We start from the raw sequence: 12,295 nt of genomic DNA on the forward strand, positions 1-12,295 counted from the left end.
CAGCTACTCAGGAGGCTGAGGCAAGAGAATCGCTTAAGCCCAGGAGTTGGAGGTTGCTGTGAGCTGTGTGAGGCCACGGTGCTCTACCGAGGGCCATAAAGTGAGACTCTGTCTCTTAAAAAAAAAAAACAATGCTGCTATACTTGGAACAGGCCACACAAACAATGTGAATAGCAGCCAAGAGCACTGTGGGGTTGGACTTGGAGTTCAGGGTGTGAAAGGCTTCCTGACAAGTGCAGATGTGAACGTACCCAGGAGGCTCAGGGCTCTCTCCACAGGAAAAGTAAAAACCCCCACTTGCAGCATCAGTCTGAGAAACTTAGATCCAAAAGGTGACTCTGCAAGATTCTACAACATCAACTTAAAAACACTTTATCTCAATAAAAACGTACAAACATACAATAAAATCACACTTCAAATAAATAAATGTTTCTCAGAATGATACCTGGGACCACTGGAAAGCTTAGCAGACTATGCTAGTACCAGCTGTGAGTTAAACTCCCCTGACATGTCACTCAGGACGCCCCCACAGTGCCACCCTCCTGCTGCCCCGTAGCAGACACTGATCACCCAGCAAGGCGCCCTTCCCCAGGCGCTGGGACTCAGGCTCAGCCTCCATTTGAACACAGAGCTCCAGGAAGCCAGGACACCTCTGTCACCATCAACTCAGGTGAGGACCGTGATGGAGCAAAATTCAAAGCCCCCCAGAGGGCCCTTCCTCTGAACACACGTGATTCTGGCCACGCAGCAGTCTCACTAACAGCCTGGAGATCCAGTTTCTCACCATCTTTTCTACTTACTTCACAGCATGTATTTTGCAAAGATTTTTCACCCAAGGCAACTACTTTTTCCCTTAGTTCACCTTTAGAATCTCACCACCACCTCAGATGACGGGAAAACAAGCCCCCATCTCAAAGGACTCCAGTGTCACAGGGAAGCCACAAATCCTTACTCAGACCCAAGTCATCTCCCAGTGAACGGATAGTGCAGGCACAGCCTGGAGCACGTCGCAGGAGTGTGGCTCTCCTAGGGAGAAGGTGTTGGAATGGCCTTGCTGCAGCCCTAAGACCGTGACACTGTGCACCTGGGTGGTCCAGGCTGTGCTTCCCACCTGGCACCACTGGGGTCCCTCATGCTGTCCCCTGGGAGTACAGCTTGGGACCAGCCTGAGGAAGCAGGAGGGGGCATTAGCCTTCACCAGCCAGGGATGGACAGGGTTGCCCACCTGAATCAGCAATACCTGGGACCACTTACACGGGGCTGGGAGGTTTGGGGCAAGAGCAGCTTTTCACAACAGCCCTGTCTTACTTAACCAAGTACATCCCTTACCCACCTAAGTCAGGGTGGTGAAAGGTCCCAAGGCCCAGCTCCCTCCCTAATGTCCAAAGGCAGCACCCACCCCAAACACAGCCCAGGGAGCCCCTCAGCCTCCAGCCCAGCCCAAGGCAGAATGAGGAAAGACACGATTTCTAAAGTGTAAAGGAGGCTGGGCACCCCTGTAATCCCAGCACTCTGGGAGGCCCAGTGCAAAGATGCCTTGAGCTCAAGGGTTCGAGGCCAGCCTGAGCAAGTGAGACCCTGTCTCTCCCAAAAGTAGAAAACTAGCTGGCTATGGCAGTGGCACCTGTAGTCCCATCTACTCAGGAGGCTGAGGCAGAAGGGATCACTGAGTGCAGGAGTCTGAGGCTGCCGTGAGCTGGGCTGACACCACGGCACCCTAGCCTGGGTCTCAAAAAAAAAAAAAAGGAAACTATTCTCAACACACAGATTTAACCTCTAACTTAGAAATAACTAAGTGTGGGAACCATTTAGTGACTAAAAAGAAAACACCTGGGTGGCCCTGTGGCTCAAGGGAGTAGGGCACCGGCCCCATATACGGGAGGTGGTGGGTTCAAACCTGGCCCTGGCCAAAAACTGCAAAAAAAAAAAAGAAAACACCAAGGCAGAAGTAGAAACAGCATTGAAGGTGACCAAGACGATCCTGTCTCAAGAACTCACAGCCAGGTGGACAGACAGATTACAGGGCCAGCCCCCGCAAGGCGGAGCCACCTGGGTGCCCCAAGGATGCAAAGGCAATTTTCCCAAGCTCTTCACATTTAGCTCACCCCAGTCACTCCCTGCCCACCCCCAAAGTGAGCATCTTCCCATCCAGGCCTTACCTGCCCTCCCCATGCCCCAGGCAACACCTGTTCTGTGCCCTCCGGGAGTCCCTGCTGCCTCACTCAGCACCACCTGTCCCGCCTGGCAGCCTACCTGTCCCAGACCCACGCCACTCACAGCAGTGCCCTCTGCCCTCAACACACACCTAAAACCAAACAGTTGATAGCGCAAGGTTTCACATGTGGAAGTAGTGTAAGAATTCCAACATGTCACACACCCTAATGAATTTCTGGATCCCAGGGACTGCTAGCCAACAGCAGCCAGAGGCCACCTGCTGATGAGAGCCTCTGTCACCGTGATGGGCCAGCACCGAAACCCAACCCCACCAAACCAAAGCACTAGACCCTGCGTCAGACAGAGCCTCTAGATACGACTACAGATCTGCAGGAAGTGGGCAGAGGGGCGTGCCAAACCACACCCAGATGATGCCTGACACACAGACTGCCCACTAGTTTCTTCGGCAAGTGGTAAGGCGGGTGGGGAGAAGAGGAAGCACGGGGCCCTGTTGGGTGACCCGACCACCACATGGTTCACGCGACTCCCCACCCCACATCTGTGGTCTGCCGGCCATCGCTCTCCCCACTCACCCAGCACACCTCGCAGCTAGCCGTGCACATCTTGCTCTGGCTATCCAGCCCTTCACATGGTGCCATGTGCCCTTCTCCAATCACACATCCTGAGTGGGCAGCCCACCCCACCCCACCTCACCCTTTTATGTCTCACTCAAATGGCACTTCCTTTGGGAGGATTTCTCTGGATATTCCAGCCTACTCCAGCTGTCTGTGTCACTGTCCCAGCTGTGTCCAGGAATAGCTAAGCTGTGTCCACAAAGTCACCCATAAATGTTCCAGAACAGGCCATGCATGGTGGCTTATGCCTGGTGCCTCATAATCCCAGCACTTTGGGAGGCCAGGGCAGGAATATGCTGTAAACCCAGGAGTTCCAGAGCAGCCTGGGCAATATAGCAAGACTCCTTCTCTACTAAAAATGGAAAAAGTAGATGAGGGCCATGGCGTGTGCCAGGAGACCCAGGTCCCCCACAGGGTGAAGCAGTAGGATCACTTGAGCACTGGAGCTGGAGGCTGCAGTGAGCTCTGGTGATGCCACTGCACTCTAGCCTGGGTGACAGAATGACAGACACCCTGTCTCTCGGGGAGAGACAGCAGCCGTCTGGCTGAGACCCTCGTGCCTTGGCCTTCTTGTCTCAGCTGCTCTGAGAAACTTCCAAGTCCAGCATGGCCATCTTCTTGGGAACTACGTGCTTTAATATTTGGCAAACTCTACATGAGCAGAGCCCAGCACCAGCGGCGGTGATTCAGGCTCATCCCCCGGGTCAGAGCTTGAGTCTCCCTGCCTTGCTAACGCCCTCTCCAACGCCCACCCCAACCTCCAGCTGAGCTCAACTGCCCGCACCTCAAATGCGTCCCGACCTGTACATGACTCTCCTTCCCAAAGTGCGCTGGTCCCTCGTTCCATCCCCCATTCCTTAATTTTGTTATTGGTGTTTCCACATGCTAGTATCACCCCATGGCCTAGCAAGTCACTGGCAGAACATCCAGTGAACAGGCCTTGTCACCCCAGGGTGCATTTCAAACTTACAGACCCCCCTGTGGGGAAGGATCAGACCCTCTGCCAGACTCATCCCATCCCAATTCACCCCTGCAACAGCCCCAGGCAGGCTATCACCCACCCCAAGTAGCAGAGCTGAGGACCAGGAGAGGGGCAGCCTGGGGCCCAGACAGGCCAAGCCCAAGGCCCCAGAGCACACTCACCTCCTCCAGAACATTGTCCAGAGTCCCAATTTCCAGAGCTCTGAGGTGCAGATGGGAAGGGCCACTGCTGTACCCACAGCCACCTAGGGGGCACTCCTGTCCTGACCATACAACACTCAGAGCACAGCTGGCGTACAATTCCCACCACTCGCAGAACCCGGCGTATCCGTGGTCACCATTCCTCCCCAACACTCTTGGGGACAGCAAGAGGGTTGTCCGGCCTCAGCACACCTGTTTCCAGGAGCAATTCCTGGGGGTGTCTGTTTCTGTGACAGACACCCCCCGGCCCTCTCTTTACAGAACTGACACCATCCAGCTGCCAAAACCCCACACAGCTTTCCCGGCTCTCACTCTGTACCACCCTCAGTAGTGTGTCCACTTCCTCCCGAGGTGGCCCTGACCTCACCCGCTGTAACCTACTGCCTCCTGGGGCTGCCAGGTGCACAGCACAGAGATATATGTGCTTCCCAAAGGGGCAGCCGAGTGACCTGAGGAGTTCGGAGCAGATGCTTGTGGAGATGTGCGTGCGCATGTGTGTCTGTGTGTGCGTGCATTCATGGCGCACATGGGCAATGTTTTTATTCCCTTGGCATCTCTGCAATCTTCCACCATGTTAGACAGCACAGATGTTGGGAAGCATCAACTATTCTGACATGCTGAACAAGAAAAATGCTGCAGGCCACGTAACCGGGTGGCCAGAGCCATGCTCTGCCAGGGGAATGTGAACACCAGCCCTGACCATCACTGCCAGCCTCAGGCAGCCTTCTCGGGGTCCCGGGTCACTGTACTGTCCCCATCACAACACTGTGAACATGAGCTGGGGTAATGCAGTCCTCTTCAGCAGAGTCCTGGGCCTCCCCAGGCCACTGCTGAGTCAAAAGGTAGGAGAACAGGCTCAGCACCTGTAGCTCAGCGGCTAGGGTGCCAGCCACATACACTGGAGCTCATGGGTTCGAATACAGCCTGGGCCTGCCAAACAACTACTACAACCAAAAAATAGCCAGGAGTTGTGGTGGGTGCCTGTAGTTCCAGCTACTTGGGAGGCTGAGGCAGAAGAATCGCTTAAATCCAAGAGTTTGAGGTTGCTGTGTGCTGTGATGTCACAGCATTCTACCCAGGGTGGCATAGCATGGCTCTAACCACATGATTACATGGCCTGTCTCAAAAAAAAAAAAAAAAAGTTCAAGTCTGTTATTTATTTATTTATTTATTTATTTTGAGACAGAGTCTCACTATGTTGCCCTTGGCTATTTTGTTAGGGCATTTGTTAACAACGCCTGACTGTTTTTTTGTGGCAGTTGTCATTGTTGTTTTAATTGGCCTGGGCCAGGTTCAAAACCGCCAGCCCTGGTGTATGTGGCTGGCACTGTTACCACTGTGCTACGGCCGCTGAGCCTCAAGTCTGTTATTTTTGAGCCTACTTATGAGGCTAAGATTTTTTAAATGTATTTAGAGAGATCATCCATCCTGATTTGCCTACAACAGCTCCTTTATGCTTGCTGTCCCAGGGAAATGATTATGAGTGTCCCACTTCCCTGTCCAAAGTTCTCAGTTTAGGTGATAAATTGTACACAGGGCACAGCTGCACTCTGGGTACAGCTCTATGGAAAGACAAATTAGAAGGGCACAGTTATTTGGTCACAAAGAATAAGGAACCAGAGAACAAATAGTGGTTTCAGGTTTTTAAACTTTTGTAGGAAAAAAATTATGCTATTTCACCACAGCAAGAGCTTGACCTTAAATGGCTGGAGTGAAAAAGGACAGGCCCCCGACCCTGGCTGCAGGTGGGGCTCAGGGCATGGGCAGTGCCAGGGAATTTCCAACTGAGGACAAGATAACAGAGCTGGGGGGGGGGGGGAAGTGTAAGGAACGGCAGGGAACAGATAAGGAAAGAAGCTCCCAACCTACAGCTGGGGAAGAAAGAACCCCTTATTTGAATAAGAGAGAAACATAACAATGTTCACAAGTATCATTCAATTTTTCATACATTATAAAATGTCACTTCTGATGAAAGAGTGCCACCCCAAACCAGGATTCTACCGAAAATGAAAATTAAAGATGCAGAGTTGATCTGTCCACCTGACAGTATGTAAGATAAATGTGTCAGAATTAAAACCATGAGAGACTGGATCTCCAATTAGCCCTCCTCAACAAAATAAGGGACCCAGAAAAAAAGTATCTTGACACAACACGGTTCTTTCTAGAACTCATTAAATAAAAAATCTGATGGGGTGGGAGGTAAGAGATACACACTCTGAAGAAGAGAGTTTTTTTTAAGCTTAAATGTAGTAAGTCAAAAAGCAGAGGGGAAAATATAGGCAGGCCTAAGTGCAAGACAGAAACACACGTGTGGACTTTCATTAAAATCTATGATCCAAACAACCAAGTGTGACACATTTCTGAAAGAATGAGAGAAACTGATTCCAGGCTAGGAAGTGTGACAACTTGTTGGTTCTGTTTACAGTGGCCCTTTGGTTAGACATGCAAACTTAACCATCAGGGGGAAATGACAGGTCTGTGACTCACTTTGGAAAATGTTGGCCACTACTGAAGCTTGGTGATGGATAAAGGGGAGAGTACTGTACTAGTCAACTTTTTTTTTTTTTTTTGTAGAGACAGAGTCTCACTTTATAGCCCTCGGTAGAGTGCCGTGGCATCACACAGCTCACAGCAACCTCCAACTCCTGGGCTTAAGCGATTCTCCTGCCTCAGCCTCCCGAGTAGCTGGGACTACAGGCGCCCGCCACAACGCCCAGCTATTTTTTGGTTTGCAGTTCAGCCGGGGCCGGGTTTGAACCCGTCACCCTCGGTATATGGGGCCGGCGCCTTACCGACTGAGCCACAGGCGCCGCCTGTACTAGTCAACTTTTGCATTTTAAAAATTATTTCACAATAGAAACTATTTTAGAAACTCAAGTGTTACCTTTTGAAAGTTCACAATAACAATTCACAGAAGCACATTTTATCAGACACCTTAAGGTAGAGTGTTGCATAACTCATGAAGAATAAGCCCAACTGGCACTGGTAAAACTTCTAGCATGGAAAGTACAAGTTAAAAAATAATTCTGCTCTTAAAACCTTACAGATTTCAGGAGTTGAAGCTTTCGTATCTTTTCTTACACACGGCTTTTAACAGACCAAGAGAGACTGCAAGTACCCAGCCCTGCCGCCAGGGCCTCCAGAAGCACCACCATGGGCAGAGGCACCACCATGGAGGGTGCAGGCGGTAAGGGGAGAAATGGGTGCTCGAGGGGTTAAATGACTAGCAAGCACAATGAAGCCTCACTATTGTTAGAGCCACAATTCTGTTGATACAACTGTCAAGCAAGTCTTAGGTGTCACAAAGGTTACTTTGTAGCAAATCCACAAGGGGTATGACAGAGTTTGAGCAAAACCAAGAGAAACAATCCCTTTAGCAAACAATCACTTGGACACTGCAAGATCTTTAAGTGGTTAAAACCAAAACAAAACCCCCAAAACAAAAAATTTATTCATCTATGAAGGCTTAGGGTTGCTGCTGAATCCACCCATCCTGAACCACTAACTTTTTCATATAGTTCAAAAAAAATTGTCACATTCCTACCTTTAGTTTAGGTGTGGGTTCACATAGGTAACAGTATTTGCTTGTACTAGGCACAACGTGAACTGTTTTCAAGTTCATTTACTTAGTAAATTGCTCATAAGCACAATTACAATTAATTGGAACTAACAAAATTATTTGTAATTTTTCTACAATTCAGATCAAATGTCTTTTCATTATTCTATGTTAGGAAATAGAATACTAAAAAGAGCTTTGATGAAAAGACTATTCCAAAAATTCCTTTTAAACAAAATTAAAAGCCTTACTATATAGAATAAAGTTGGCCTGTCCTCCAACCTTGTAATTACAGCACATCACAGACCTGAAACTTGGGCTCATTCCCATCTTGCCATTAGCTGAGAATTATCCTGCAGACACTTCTTTTTTCCACCCAAAGCTGCCCCATTCCAGGAGGCATAACAACAATCTTTAGAAACCAGCTTCAATTAAAACGAAGCGAGGTCCCACTACACCCACACAGTAGGCCAGCAAGAGCTGCTTCCAAAGCCCTGGGAGCAACAGGTGTGGAGGCTAGTGCTGTCCAGTCTCTGCTCATCAGGCATTTCTTACTGTGAGTCAAGGTCAAAAGGGACCACAAGCCGGTTTCCTAATGGGGAATCAGGCAGACAGTCCAGATGCTGGCTGGAGACCAAGGCAAAGGTCTTAACCTCTCTGAGCCCCTGCTACTTGTCTTTAAAAATGAAGACCCACCACCAACTGTGGCAAGCATAAAACACAACCGAAAATCTTGACCTTCCTCAAAGTCCTTCACTTTCATGAGCTTCCAATTTCTAAACCAGTAATCTGAAGAAACATGTTCTGGGCTCCTTTACAAGGATGAGCTGGAAGATTCTCAACTCAAACAGGGCAAGAGGTTGCTTTGTCCATTTCACAGGTAGGGAATTGGCCATGAATGGTCCCCAGAGCCCAACATCTGCCCCCAGGGCTGTGGAACCTCCAAAACCATTCTTCTAATTGGTGAGAGCTCGGTCAGGCTCTATCTAGAAGAAGTGACATCTGAATATGGACAGGCACCAGGCACAGAGCCCAGGACAGACCCAGCGGGGCCACCATTACGGGACGCGAGTGGAGAAGGTCTGGAGTAGGGCAGGCTGGGCCGGGAATGGGGACCCCCCAGAACCAGGCCAGGTACACAAGCCCGGAGCCCCGGCAGGGCCTGCGGCCAGGGCAGCCCAGCCGAAGCCTGGCGGACAAAGGGGAGCGAGCAGCGCCCGTCCAAGGGGCCAGCCGGGAAATTTAGGAACCACGTGCCTGGCGGGAGAAGGCAAAAGCATTATAACATTCCTAGGCCTTCTACTCTTCATTAAAAAAAGAAATGTGTTACTCCTTAAGTTTCTTAGAACTTTCCCAAAGAAAGACGCTGGCTGGTAAGGAGGGTGCTAAGGAGATCAACGTCCCCTACCCCCTCCAGTAAATCGTAAAAGGCAATTAGCACTTGAATAAGGAGGACAGCGTGTCTGTTATGAAAACAAGACGCGCACTCCGTGTCGGGGGTTTTGGGGAACGCTTCCTATCTCCTCGCGTCTATACAGTCCTAACTACCGATAGAGATTGGCCAAAATTCAGCGTTTCCAGACTTTCCTTCAAAAATGGGGCTGAAGAAGTGCTGGCAAGAAAGAAAAACGAAACTGAGCACGCCCCAGGCTCGCCGCGGCTCGGTGCGGGCGCAGCAGCCTCCTCTCCCCTGTCCAGCCCGAGCTCGCCCACGACCCGGGCCTGACCACTTCGGGCACTTAGTGTCGGCCCAGCCACGTCCCCCGGCCTCGCGCCCCGGCTCCCGCCCGGCACAGCGGGCCGCGGGGCAGTAAGACCGGAGCCGCGGCCCGGCCCGGCAAGCGCTCCCGGCCTCAGGCCTACACGCGGCGGCCCGCCCGGCCCCGGCCCGCCGGGCCCCGAGCGGGGACCCGGGAAGCGGGGCGCGGGAAGGGCCCAGGCCGCGCTGGGCGCCCCGACGTCCGCGGGGGCCGAGGAGGCCGGGGAGCGCGGCCGCCGCGGGGCCGAGGAAGCAGCCGGTCTGGACCCCGCGGCCCCGACCCCCGCCCCCAGCCCCGCCGCCCGCGCCGCGCTCGCGCCGGGCCCGCCAACCGCCGCCGGCGCCGCGGGGTGGAGCGCGCGAGCGGCCGGGCCCGCGCCCCGCGCGCGAGGACTCACCGGGGCCGGCTCCCGAGTACATGGTGGCGCCGCCGAGGGGCTCCGGGGCCGAGGGGCGGCCGCGAGCCGCGAGGGAGCCGCCGGCCGCACGATCCGCCCCGGTGTGGCCGCCTCGCCAAACAGGTTTACCCGACGCGGCCCGGGCGGCGGGCGGAGGCGGCGGCGGGCTGGAGCGGGAGGGGGTGGAGGGAGGGCGGGGAGGGGAGGGGAGGGAGGGGAGGCGAGCGGAGGGAGGGGTGGGGCGGGGGCGGGGCGGGGGCGGGGCGCGCACCCGCGGGTGGGGAGCGCGGGGCGGGGCGTGCGGCGGCCGCTCCGGGGGCTGCGGGGCCCAGGGCGGGACTGCGGACCACGCCCGGCGGTGGAGGCGGGGGCGGCGCTGCAGCGGGCACCCCGCGCAGCCACTCAGAAAGCAGCGGGCGCGGCGGGGCCCGGGATGAAAGACCCAGCGGCCTGGCTGTCCCCGTGCGCCCGGGGCGCCCTCTCGAAGCCTTGCCCCCTCCCCCGCGGGGCGGGCTGGGCGCAGAGCCCGCGTGGTGCAGGGGGCAGCGCTGGCCGAGGCAACCTGGCCTGGCTCTTTAAGTCATTAACGAAACATGAATGTCGGGAAGCTTCCCCCACACCCAGAGCTTGAACTTGAACGCGTTCCGGCCCCTGGCGCACGACCATACCGCCACCTCCCGGCGCTGCAGGAGAACCCAGATAATCCCTTAAAGCACTTGAAGTGTAGTGAGTTTCTAGTCAATTTTAGCTGTGGTCCGAGGTCACATCAGGCTGACGCTCCCCACCCCCAGCAGTCGGGGGCCTCCCCACATCCTTTCCTCTGGAGGCCGTACCCGACACTTGTGCACTTGCGTTTCTGTGCTCGCCACACTTTTTGCTGAAATGTTCTCCCTACATCCTCTTCATCCTCCAAGTTCCCCTGGGTCTAACCAGATTTGGGGCCTTTTTTCGAAGAAGCCAGCCAACAGTTCGCTGGGTCATGGGGAAGACAGAAGGTGAAACGGCACCGGACTTGCTCATGGAGCTTTATCCGCCGGCTCGTTTCCTCATCCCACAAACACCGTGGTCTTTATTTTGGCTGCGAGGCCTTATGGTCTGGGCCCTGGTGAAGGATAAATAGAAGTCCTGCCTGTTTATCCAGGAGCTGAGCAGACAACAGGTGTATTACCAGTTCTCTGTAGCCCTCGAGGGCAGACATAAATCAGAGAGGAAAACCAGCCGGGCCCAGGGCGGGACTGCGGGAACTTTTCGTGTTCCAGGGACACGAAAGCGCACCCATCTCCAGCAAGTTGTTGAGACGAGTTTGTTTCTGGGCTCCGGGAGCCCTGGTGGTGCGCACACAACATCCCTCAGCACAGCCAGGACTGGGTGCACCCGAGTGTCCCTCAGCAGCAGGACAGAGAAAGAGTTTGTAAAATGGAATCTGGCCCGGAAAATGAACGAAGTGCAGCCACGTGCACCTGAGCTGGTGGGTTCGAATCCAGCCCAGGCCCACCAAACAATAATGACGGCTGCAACCAAAAAATAGCCGGGCATTGTGGCAGGCGCCTGTAGTCCCAGCTACTTGGGAGGCTGAGGCAGGAGAATTGCTTGAGCCCAGGAGTTGGAGGTTGCTGTGAGCTGTGATGCCACAGCTCTCTACCTAGGGTGAAAGCTTGAGGCTCTGTCTCAAAAAAGAAAAAAAAGCTCCCAGACAGGCAAAACTAAACTGCATAATTGAGGGGACATTAATTATGTAGTAAAGGCTGACAGAGAAGGTGGTCACCCTCAGGGTCATAATGGTGGACACAGCCCTTGGAGCAGGGCTGGGGGACTTTGGAGCCACCAGCAAGTTCCTTCCTGTGACAATGCTGTTCATTTTGCAACTGTCTTAAGCTGCACATTTATGTTTTATATACTTTTTTTGTACCTTTGTTACATTGCTTCACAATAAACGTCAGGAACATCATAACTCTCCTTGTGAACCTCATACCCTCACAAACTTCCCTCTCTTCACAGATGCTGCCCCGTTTGCCCAGCTCCCACACATACCCCCCAACCCAGTTTTTGCCCTGGGTACCTAGAGGCCTCACTGCTGGCTTCTGGCAGCCCAGCAGAGAGACCGGAGGCTGCCCTGCCTCTCTGCAGCCCGCCTCCTGCATGGCCAGGCGTGGGCAATGGGAACTCTGCTGCCAGGATCCCATCTCAGGAGGCCCAGCAAGAAGGCATCTCTCACAGGACCTGACACTCCCACCTCTGGATGGGGGGGGGGGGGGTGAAGGGGGGTGGGGGTGGGGCCTTTTTCCTAAATAAAGCCACCCTGCTGGGCTCCACCTCCCACCACTCCCAATAACTCCAAGCCCACAAGTGAAGCCAATATCAGTAGCTCCCCCCTGCAGCTCTCTCACCAGCCCTGCATGGCCAGTAGTCACTGCCCAGCTGTTAAGCTTAAAAGTCCAGGCCCCTCTGCTCTTTGCCCCTCCCACAGCCAGTGAACCTGTTTAATCCACTTGAATAAGCCTCACTTCTTTGGTGAGAAACCTCTGGAACACTTTTCTCTGCCCTGCCACTCCAGGTCCACGTGCAAAGCTCAGGTATGCACGTGCAACACCCAGGTGCCCATGTTCCCGTG

General features: G+C 53.8%; 1 protein-coding gene across 4 annotated transcripts in view; it reads right to left on the reverse strand.

Moving 5' to 3' along the window:
* The window catches only part of AGO2 (argonaute RISC catalytic component 2), a 99,335-nt gene extending 89,492 nt beyond the window's left edge, over positions 1-9,843 (reverse strand). For all 4 annotated transcript variants that reach the window (XM_053558629.1, XM_053558630.1, XM_053558631.1 and 1 more), the window contains exon 1: positions 9,685-9,843. In XM_053558629.1, the coding sequence (XP_053414604.1) occupies positions 9,685-9,706 (22 nt within the window). In that variant the 5' untranslated portion in view covers positions 9,707-9,843. The remainder of the gene's footprint in view (positions 1-9,684) is intronic.
* Positions 9,844-12,295: the final 2,452 nt, after the last annotated feature.

This window comes from Nycticebus coucang, chromosome 13, assembly GCF_027406575.1.
Source record: "Nycticebus coucang isolate mNycCou1 chromosome 13, mNycCou1.pri, whole genome shotgun sequence".
Lineage (NCBI taxonomy): Eukaryota > Metazoa > Chordata > Mammalia > Primates > Lorisidae > Nycticebus > Nycticebus coucang.